At 45.3% G+C, this 11247-nt stretch overlaps 2 protein-coding genes across 2 annotated transcripts; both read left to right on the forward strand.

Moving 5' to 3' along the window:
• The first annotated feature begins 12 nt into the window (after positions 1–12).
• On the forward strand, positions 13–5763 carry isy1 (ISY1 spliceosome associated protein). Its single transcript, XM_028002430.1, has 11 exons — positions 13–129; positions 418–440; positions 675–726; positions 799–864; positions 1505–1547; positions 1618–1730; positions 2836–2953; positions 3021–3143; positions 5189–5289; positions 5393–5479; positions 5548–5763. The coding sequence occupies exons 1-11, from the start codon at positions 127–129 to the stop codon at positions 5653–5655; spliced, it is 837 nt and encodes a 278-aa protein (XP_027858231.1). The 5' UTR covers positions 13–126; the 3' UTR covers positions 5656–5763.
• A 72-nt stretch (positions 5764–5835) lies between these two features.
• LOC114135285 (haloacid dehalogenase-like hydrolase domain-containing 5) lies at positions 5836–11244 on the forward strand. Its single transcript, XM_028002424.1, has 9 exons — positions 5836–6914; positions 7063–7254; positions 7329–7441; positions 8100–8193; positions 8487–8520; positions 9350–9524; positions 9601–9777; positions 10290–10455; positions 10771–11244. The coding sequence occupies exons 1-9, from the start codon at positions 6858–6860 to the stop codon at positions 10951–10953; spliced, it is 1191 nt and encodes a 396-aa protein (XP_027858225.1). The 5' UTR covers positions 5836–6857; the 3' UTR covers positions 10954–11244.
• Positions 11245–11247: the final 3 nt, after the last annotated feature.

Raw genomic sequence — 11247 nt, forward strand, 5'->3', positions numbered from 1 at the left:
GCAGTAAAACTTCTCTCCAGCAGGGGCGGTAACCGGTAACCGCTCTGACCGGAAACCGGAAGTAGCGGAACTGTTTGCTGCTGCGCGTTGTTTCAGCTCCATCATCGTTGGACCACAGCTGCAGTCATGGTGAGACTTTCAGCGATTCTGGTTCCGGACTGGTCTGTTTATTGCTTGGATATGATCCGGTTCTGTTCTAGAGAACCGGTCGGCTCTGGACCCGCTGTACTGGGAGTAAACCAGTCAAATCTGACCGGTTTAGACGGGTTCAATATTTTTTTGCATATGATTCGGTTCTGTTGTAGAAAACCGGACCGCTGTTATCCATTGACATCAGAGCGGTCCGGTCCGGCAGCTGATCTGAACCAGCCACTGGTATGAAGTTGGATAATCGGTGTGTTCTGGTTCTGTTTGCAGGCGAGGAACGCAGAGAAGGCCATGTGAGTAACAGGTTCTGTCCAAACCCACAATCCGGTTCTGCTCACCTGTCCAACAGAGGTTATATTAAACAGACCCAGATGAGGAACGTTCCCAAAAAACAGTTTGGAACCTTGAATCGGTTCTCTAAAGCAGCTGATTCGGACATTTCCGACCCATCTGCCCAGAACCCGTCCTTCTGTCCGAACCAGGTCTGCTTCCCATGGGTTACCTTCTCCCTCTGCTCTGTCTTTCAGGACGGCTCTGGCCCGCTTCAGGCAGGCTCAGTTGGAGGAGGGGAAAGTCAAGGTCTGGTTCGGTTTGGTTCTGTTTGGTTCTGTGTTGGATCAGTCTGTCTGACTCTGACCCGTCTAACTGCAGGAGAGGAGACCCTTCCTGGCTTCAGAGTGCAGCGAACTTCCAAAGGCCGAGAAATGGAGAAGACAGGTACCAACAGAACCCTGGTAGTACACTGTAGTATTCAGTAGTAACACTGTAGTATTCAGTAGTAACTCTGTAGTATTCAGTAGTAACTCTGTAGTATACAGCAGTAACACTGTAGTATTCAGTAGTAACTCTGTAGTATTCAGTAGTAACTCTGTAGTATTCAGAAGTAACTCTGTAGTATTCAGTAGTAATTGTAGTATTCAGAAGTAACTCTGTAGTATTCAGTAGTAACTCTGTAGTATTCAGTAGTAACTCTGTAGTATTCAGTAGTAACTCTGTAGTATTCAGAAGTAACTCTGTAGTATTCAGTAGTAATTGTAGTATTCAGAAGTAACTCTGTAGTATTCAGTAGTAACTCTGTAGTATACAGCAGTAACACTGTAGTATTCAGAAGTAACTCTGTAGTATTCAGTAGTAACTCTGTAGTATACAGCAGTAACACTGTAGTATTCAGAAGTAACTCTGTAGTATTCAGTAGTAACTCTGTAGTATACAGCAGTAACACTGTAGTATTCAGTAGTAACTCTGTAGTATTCAGTAGTAACTCTACTGTCTCCAGGTGACTCTGAACTGTGGTACTCTGTAGTACTGTGCAGTATCATGTAGTACTCTGTGGTACCAGTTGTACTTTCTGTTTCAGATCATCAGTGAAATCTCCAAGAAGGTCGCTCAGATCCAGAATGGTACGTTTGGGCCTAACTGCCTGGTTTTGACCCAGCTCTCTCTTTCGTTGACCTTTGACCTGTCTTTCAGCTGGTCTCGGGGAGTTCCGGATCCGGGATCTGAATGATGAGATCAACAAGCTGCTGAGGGAGAAAGGTCACTGGGAGGTCCGGATCAAGGAGCTGGGTGGACCCGACTACAGGGTAACGTCCTTATTATTGATGGTTGCCATGGAGACCAGGCCTCAGCTGGTCCGATGGGTTGATAAAGTGCTGAGTGAGAAACGATGAATCGGTTAAACTCCTCATTGTGTCAGTAGGTAACTTCTCATCGTCACATTCAGGGTTCCACAAGGCTCAATACTGGGACTCCTACAGTTCAATATCTACATACTCCCACTAGCTCAGGTTGTTAGAAATAACAAGATTAGTTACCATGACAACACAGATGATACATAACTCTACATTATGATGTCACCAGGTGACTCTGAACCATCCAATCACTGAACAGATTCTTAGATAAATGTGTGGATGTGCCAAAACCTTCTCCAGCTGAGCAGAAACTGAAGCTATTAAAGAGGAATAATCTAGAGTCATAGATCTACAGTCAACGCACAGCTTCAGTTCTTCCAGTTGGAAACTAGAGATCAGGCTGACCTCTGACCTCCAGAGGTCCACATAAAGCCGGTTCCAGAGTGGGCCTTCTAGCAGCTGCAGAACATTTCCAGGACCAGAGACTAAAGTCTCAGATCAGAGAAACTCGTCCAGGCTTTAGTTTCTCTTTAGTGGCTTTAATTCCTGCAGCAGCGTCTTCACAGGTCTGATTGACAACCCAACGGTCCAGAACGCTGCAGCTGGAGTTCTGACTAGAACCAGGAGGATAGAGACACCACCTGGTTCTACACCATCTAGTTCTACACCACCCAGTTCTACAGTCCTTCACTGAGAGACTTTAAACTACTGCTGGTAGTTTATAAATCACTGACCGGGTTAAAGATCTGCTGCTGTTGGACCAACATCCCAGACCTCTCAGGTTCTAGTTCTGGTTCTGCAAACATGGAGAAGCAGCATTCAGCTTCTACGCACCACAAAAACAGTTTTTTGGAACAAACTTCCATAAAACTGCAGAACACAGCCAGAAAACACCTGGCTGTTTTGGCTGGTTAAAAGCCACCTGCTTAGAGATAATTAATAATAAATGAAACATTGACCAGCATTTTGATGGTGACATTTGACTGTAAAGTTAGTTGGTTATTTTCTAATTGCTGACTGGATTTCTGAATCGGACCTCCTGCTGGTTCTGCTGCAGCGGTTCGGGCCGAGGATGTTGGACCACGAGGGGAAAGAGGTTCCGGGGAACCGCGGCTACAAATACTTTGGCGCTGCCAGAGACCTTCCTGGAGTCAGAGAGCTGTTCGAGACCGAACGTACGTACCGCCGCTCTCCGTTTCCTTGGTAACATCGATCAATTCTGACCGGTCGCCTGACCCACAGCCACCCCGGCCCAGAGGAAGACGAGGGGGGAGCTGATGAAGGACGTGGACGCAGAGTACTACGGCTACCGGGACGAAGACGACGGCGTGCTGCTGCCGCTGGAGGCCGAGTACGAGAGGAAAGGTGAAAGGTCGCGGGGGGAAGGGAATTCAATCTTTGGTTTTTGAAGATTTAAATTTTGGAAAATTGCGAATTTCTTGTGGTTCCATAGTTCATAGCAGAGGTGTGACCAAGTCACTGTGTTGCAAGTCTCAAGTAAGTCTCAAGTCTCTGTCCTCAAGTCCGAGTCAAGTCTCAAGTAAAGACTGGCAAAAGTCGAGTCAAGTCTCAAGTCAGGAACCTTTAATTTCAAGTCATTTCGAGTCGTTTTTATTTTATTTTATTTTTTATAATTTGCAATTATACATAAAATTCAAATAAAAGACCATTTGTTCGTTTTAAAATATGTATTTATCTCAAATGATAGAACACGTGTAGCTGAACACAAAGTATAAAGAACATTTTTAAATCGGACCACTTTATTGCCCAGTTCTGTTAAACTTGATATTCAATAAAAAAAGAGGAAAATGCTGACATTTCCACAGCACAATACAAAGAACCATAACAGCAGTTTTTTCCTCTTTTCTCTGACCTGTCAAAACAATATATTGTCAATATAATTTCCCAACGTAGATGTCTTCAAATACACCAACCATCCTTAGATGATACTAGACCCGGCTCATCATCATGATGGGACAGAGAGACTCTGTTCCCTGTGTTCAGGTCCAGAATCTGCTTTCTGTTCCGGAGCCCCGCTCACTATCCACCGGCTTCCTGAGCTAACACGGTGCACATTATTTGTGGAGGCATTTGAAGGACCGGATTTATGGTAAATAATCACCAATTTAACCCGGAGTACACATGCTAACACGAAGTTAGCTAAAGTCAGCTATCTTACAGCAAAAGAAAAGCGCCACCTACCGATCTTTGTGAAGCTTCAAATGCCGGACAAAGTTGGACGTCGTGGCATCTCCATCCGATATTCTCTTCTTGCATGTTTTACAAGTTGCAGTTCGTTTTTTAGTCGAAAGTTCATAACCTACGTAGCCAAAAGAAATTACTCGCGGAAGCATATTCGAGCGGTTATTTCGTATTTCGTTCCCTGAGCTCTGCAGCTTTGCCGCGTTTTTTTAAACGTCCAGATCCTGTTAATTTGATTGGTTGTGCTGCAGCTACGTACACATACATACATAAGGAGAGAGGAAAACCATAGTGACGGTCTGCGCATATTGATACGGAATGAGTGACATTAATTAATGACGCCACTTTATAAATAATGTGTTTTAAATTTTAAGACTTTGAGTAAAAAATATCAAGTCTTTTCAAGTAAACAGCTTCAAGTCGAGTCAAGTCCCAAGTCAATGGCATGAAAGTCAAAGTCAAGTCCGAGTCTTTGAGCATTTTTTCAAGTCAAGTCTCAAGTCGTGATTTTAACGACTCGAGTCCAAGTCATGTGACTCGAGTCCCCACCTCTGGTTCATAGTGATGTCATCACCCAGAGTGGCCATCTTGTTTGATAAGCGAGGTTTACAGCTTCTATTTATTTGGATTTTGGATTCAGGTCGACTCTAGAGGCAGGCTGCTTTTCCTTTATTTAGTCATGAAATAGCAGAAAGTCGTAATGGTAGGAGAATAAAATCATAGTATAACATGAAAAAATGACAAAAACTAAATTAAGGAATGTTGACCATCATGTAAAGTTATACTTTGGTGCAACCCGTCAATTTATTTTCTGCAGCAGGACTTTGTAACAGTAACCGATTCGGTTTCAGGCAGAACCAGATGAATGGATCTGCTCACGTCAGATCCTGACAACTATCAATGTTTTTTTGCTCTCTTAATTTTAAGATATTCTTCTGGTGAAATTGCGTCTTTATTCTGTAATTAAACAGAAATACTATGGACCCAGTACTCCACCGTCCAACTCACAGAAGAGACAATTCAAATAAAAAACACTTCTTGAAAAAATTTTCTGTCATTTGTTATTTCTTTTTTAGTAAAGAAAGTGAGAATTTAAAAAAAATCAGATCTGGTATTGAAAAAATGTATAAAATTTTTTGGGATATGACCCAGCCCTATTGTGTTTCCTCCTTACATATCTGATGCGTTTTGTGTTTTGTGTTTTGCAGCCGTGTCGGAGGCGGTGCAGAAGTGGAGGACAGAGAAGGAGTCGCACGTTCAGCAGGAGGAGGAGGAGGAGGAGAGCATCTACACCGTCCACAACGAAGAGGTAAACCTCAGCCAGCCAATCAGAATGGGCCATGAGGTTCTGATGGAGGTTCTCCTCCTGGTTCTGGAGGATTAAGGTCCGTTTGTTTTGCTTGCCTGGCCAGGTGGAGGATGAGGAAAATCGGGAGGAGACGGAGGGAGAGGAAGGAGTCGGCTTCATCGCTCATGTTCCGGTTCCGTCTCAGAAAGAGGTGAGACCCCCGGTCCGTTCAGAGGTTCTGACCTGGGTTCCGGTTCTGACCCGACCCGTCTGTCTCAGGTGGAGGAGGCGCTGGTCCGGAGGAAGAAGATGGAGCTGCTGCAGCGCTACGCCAGCGAGACGCTTCAGGCTCAAAGCCAGGAGGCCAGAACTCTGCTGGGACTCTGACCTGGTTCTGACTTGGCTGGTTCTGATCCAACTGGTTCTCACCCGTCTGTGTAAATATTCAGTTTTGTACGACATTTTTTTGTTTTTTCATTAAACTTTAAAAGCTCATCTCTTTGTGTGTTTGTTTGGTTCTGACTTGATGATGAAACTTGGGTCATCTGGTGGACAGAACCAGAACTTTTTTTTTCATTTCCGTTATAAATTTGATACCAAAAACACATTGTGATATATATAGTTACCACCAGCCATTACAGTAGATATCGGATATGAATTTATTGCCATATCTCACATCCCTAACAGGATCCACTGGATAGAACCTAAGATGATGTTGAAACCAGAGGAATCCAGACCAGAACCTTCAGAACCAGAACCCGAGCTGATGGTCACATGACCTCCTTCTGGAGTCTCTTGGTTCTGAACATTGAACCAGTTCTGAACCAACTGAACCGGTTCTGCCAGACAGAAGAGCGTCTCTGTCCCAGTGTTCCCAGCTGCTGATTGGTTGATTAGAGGCATCACTCTGCAGCATGTGATTGGCTGATTAGGGAGCGCATGCTGCACGTGTCCTCACGTGAGGACACAACTGCAGTCAGCTGCAACTCATTTACAGCTCCAGGAGTTCTGGTTCTGGATACAGACAGTCTGACCCAGCACGATCAGAACCGAGTATTTAGGTTCTGTTTCCAGATAGAAGAACCATCCTCACCTCATCAGAACCAGAACCATATGGTGATGTCTAGAGATGTTCAGTATCAGCCTGCAGGTTCTGATTTACATAAATTACAAAACAAAAATGTTTCTGAAGCTGCTGATGAAGAAGAGAACCTGAGGAACCGCTACCAACCTTGGTCCTGCTATTCCTCTGACTGCCTGAAGGGGGAGATAGAGTTCCAGGCGTTAAGCTGTTGGCCTCAAACAATTTAACATTTCAGAGAGTGGAGCTCAGGAACGTAAGTCTGAATCTAAGGAACATCTTCTGAAGTTGAGGAGCCTCAATTTAAAGCTAAGGAACGCGGTCTCACGTTAAACGTCGGTCTGAGGCTAGGGAACGGAGGAACAGAGGGAACCTGTGAGTCACCTGGCTTCAACCAATGGGAGACCTCCCATCATCAATGACATCATCATTTAGCCCACCCCAGTGACATCACAGCCCTGTGGTTTTAAAGCAGCAGCAGCTGCTGCTCTGAGGTCAGACCGGCGGGATGTGGAGCCGAGGTTTCAGGCTGCAGCTGGTTCGCCAGGCGTCCACTGTGAGACAGGTCAGGGGGACACAGTCATTCCTTCCTTTCTTTTCCACTTCCTTCTGGAGTCCTTCCTTTCTTGGTTGCTTACTTTCCTTCCTTCCTTTTGGTGTCTAACTGGTCTGTTCTGCCAACCTCACCTGTCTCCCACCTGTCCGGCCGCCAGGTGGGCGTCCTCTTTGATGTCGATGGCGTCCTCCTGCGCGGTGGATCCGTGATCCCGGCTGCTCGGCGTGCCCTCAGGAAGCTCATGGACCAGAACCAGAACTTTCTGTTTCCTGTTGTTTTTGTCACCAATGCAGGAAGTTGTCCGAGACACCACAAGGCGCAGCAGCTGTCTCACCTGCTGGACGTGCAGGTAGAGGGGGAGGGGCTTAAAGGCTGCTGCTGCTGTGTGATTGGATCAAAACAAGTCATGCGCTTCTTTTGCAGATCGCACCTGAGCAGGTGGTTCTGTCGCACAGCCCTCTGCACATGATGGAGACGTTCCACAATAAATGTGTTCTGGTGTCCGGACAGGGACCAGTGACCCAGATCGCCCACTCGTATCCGTCACCTGTCACCATGCCAGTGGGTCACCTGCTGGCTCACCTGTTAGCTTTAAAGTTACCCACTGGGCCATTTTTCTTTCATTTGTTGTGGCTGAGTGAGTTGAGACTACAATACTTTAAAGGGGCAGTATGTGTCAAATCAATTGTTTTTGATCTTTCTACAAAACAAAAAAATCTATTTCTTTAGTCTCCATAGCAACCAGTCAGCTGCAAAACACCTGGGTGGAAATAGCCCCACCTTTGAGATGCAGCTCCTCCCTCACCTCCTTAAGACTAGGCAGCAGCAATTAGCAAACACCTGGTGGAACTGCTGAGCTCATTATAGGAGCTGCTGCTCAGAGCAACGCTGGTAAAAACATTAAAGGGTTAACAGAGGAGCCATGTTAGCGGAGCTTCAGAAAGAGCAGGAGTTTTTAAAGAGACAGAGGCCCAATTGCAATCAGGATGTCACATTTTTTAAGTCATATTTGATATATTTAGCATTTTTATAACAACTACAGGTAACAGTTATTTGATGATGCTATAAAATGGCACTATGTCCCTTGAAAACACATAATACTGCCCCTTTAAGACTTTCAGACCTCGGAGATGTTTGGTGACCAGATGTTGTTCTGAACCTGATGTTTTGGACTCTTGACTCGGTATTTCTCAGTTTGGGTTTCCAGAAGGTCGTAACCGTGGAGGAGCTCTCAGAACAGCACCCCCTGCTGGACATGGTGGACCACAGCAGGAGACCCACCAGCACTGTGAGTCCTGGCTAAACCGAGCAGTTCTGTAGAACCTGGAGTTAATGTATGTCCTGTTTCATGATGATTTTTATAGCTGATCGATAAAACAGTATTTCCAAAAGTGTCCGCTGAATATCTTAGACATGTTTTTAAAGGGGGAGTCTCTGATATGTGCTGCCATCTGGTGGCTAGAGTTGGGAAAACGACCATCTCAGACAGTTTTGTATATTCTGCCACTGATTAGTTACTGATCCACAGGAAGTGTTCCTTCTGTTCCGGCTGATATATTTTTGTTGTTTTGTTTGTTTCAGCCCAGTTCTTCAAGGATCCTACCGCAGATGCAAGGTAACACAACCACAACAACGCCCAGAATCTCAGGTTTAATCTTCGGTTCACCATCACCTCTGAAAACCCAACAGCACCTTCAGCTGAACGTTTGATCAGAAAATACAGACTTGTGGTGTAAGAGCCAAAAATGTCAATTTGTGACATTGTTTATTATTGTATATGCCGTAGATATTTTCTTAACGATTCTCTTAGTATGTTTTTGTATAAAAGCGCCACCTAGTGGACATACTTGAAAATATATGAAAAGTGCTGTAGATCAAAAAGTAAATTGGATGTGACGTGTTTAACTTGGTTACAGTTTTCTGACCGTTACATGTGGAATGCTGTGCAAGATTGAGAAATTGTTTTGTGATGTCTACCGAAGGACAAGTAAAGTTCGTCGTTCATCAGACTTCGTGTGAATTTTGTAAGTACTTCTTGAATTAAGAGATGTTTGTGGAACAGAAACACGTCAACTAAAAGTCAAGCTAGCGAACGCCAACAAAAGAAAACTGAACCTCGAGGTTAGCCACCAGCTAATGAGGTTACAGTAGCCTAGGTCTGACAAACGTCTAAACGGATTATTTGTCTGAGGTCATATTCTTCTACCGTTCAAGAAGAATATTTCTGAACTGAATGAACTTTGGTGGCAGGATTTTCTCAGCCTGCTGCTGTTTCATCTCTGAACCACCAGGGGCGCTAGTGACGCCGCTTTAGCCTCCTGACAGCTTTGTGTCTTGAGGGTGTGATGGATTAATGAGAGCTCACATCTTTCCCAGTGGAAAGGCCAAAAGCAACTTTTTGTTGCCATTTTTGTTTGAAACTGTCTTCCCTTGTGTTGCCGTAGCGATCATCCTGTTTGGGGAGCCAATCAGATGGGAGACCAACCTGCAGCTAATTGTTGATGTACTGCTAACCAACGGTAGACCCGGGTGTGTGTATGACACTCGGCTATCGGCACAGATGCCCGTTCTTGCCTGCAACATGGACCTGTTGTGGATGGCTGAAGCCCCGTCACCACGGTAACAGCCACTCCCTTCAGATGTGGGCGGGGCAGGAGGGCGTTCAGCCATTGGTGACCCGAATGTGTTGCTTCAGGTTCGGTCACGGGATGTTCCTGCTCTGTCTGGAGTCCATCTACAGGAAGATGACCGGTCGGAGGCTGGAGTATGAGGCAGTGCTTGGGAAACCCAGTCTGTTCACGTACCAGTACGCCGAGCAGCTGCTGCGCCAGCAGAACCAGAACCACAAGCTGTCCACCATCTATGCTGTTGGGTATCCACAACCCATCTCTTAACATGTCTCTGAGTGTGTCTCTGGATCTATCTTCCTCTGTTGCTCGTCCCTCAACGCACCTAACCAAACCAGAGACTTGGTAACTGTACCACCTATGATGCACCACCTGTTACCCTGTTTATAACTTTGTCTTAGTCTTCATCTGTAATCCTGAATGAAACCAAAGTCTCTGTGCTATGTTCTGAAACCCCCAGTCTGTGACGCTGTCTTTCTGTCTGTAAGGCTGTCTAACTGCCTGTGCTGTTGAATGACCAAACCTGTGCACCATGTGACTGATCCACCTGTTGCCACAACACTTTCAGGTAACCAAGCACTCTGTCTTCCTCTCTGAAGCAACTGCTGCCTTTGTAGAACTTGGAAGATGGAGATGGTTGGTGTTCCCTGGCTTTAGAGCTTCTGTAAAATGTTCCACTAAACTGATTAATGTTCAATAACAATACTCTCTAGAGGACTTTTTAAAAAGAAACTTAGACACTGTTCCCGTTGTCTAGAGACAACCTGATGACGGACATCTATGGTGCCAATCTTTATAACCGCTACCTGGCCAAGCACCACACTGACATGATGAGCGACACCAAACTGGTGGCCCAGGGAACCGATACCCTGGTACCGGTGGTGGAGGAACTTGCCTTTGCGGCTCAGTGCCGCTCCATCCTGGTGGGTAGAGACTGCTTTTTGAAAATTTTGTTGGGATCCTTTAAGGTTTACAGCTGGGATGGATGTGTACACAACATGGATTTTAATGAAGTAGTACAAGTACATTTAACATTTAAATGTATTGCCTTACCATAATGTACCTTACTTTGCCAGACCTTACAGGATCTTTCCTCCTCTTAGCATACCTAGGTTTTTACAGGTCCATTACCTCGGCAGATGTTACTTCTCTATAAATGACCTTTCTTGACCTTTCCTTGCTTTAACCTTTCTTATTTTGACTCATTGTTGCTATAATGATCCTATACCTGTCTCCAGGTGTGCACAGGTGTGTATAACCCTCATTCTCCACTGCCTGTTGACCAGAACGTCTCAGAGACGATGGTCCACGGTGAGAACGACCTGAAAGTGGAGCCAGACCTGGTAGAGCCGAGTCACATGGTGGAGGATGTGGAGGCTGCTGTGGACCTGATGCTGCAGCAGGAGAGTCCCAACACCTGATGCACCTGTCCTCCAACTGATCATCTCAACATCTAACATGTGGTTCAGACTGGACACTTGGATCACACATGGCCTGTTATCTCCTACCTGTGGTGACTGTCTCTGTCTTATATGAGTAGAGCTCTGCAGGTGGATCTCAAACCGCCTGAAGCTGCACAAGTGATCTTTACATTTTTTATAGCAGAACAGGTGAAGCTAAGCTAGCAGTGCCTTTGAGTTTAGACCTGTGTGAATTCATTTTGTTACTGTGAACATCAGAAAACTAAAATAAACTGTTAAACTTTTTCTCAACCT

Source organism: Xiphophorus couchianus, chromosome 20 (assembly GCF_001444195.1).
Source record: "Xiphophorus couchianus chromosome 20, X_couchianus-1.0, whole genome shotgun sequence".
NCBI lineage: Eukaryota > Metazoa > Chordata > Actinopteri > Cyprinodontiformes > Poeciliidae > Xiphophorus > Xiphophorus couchianus.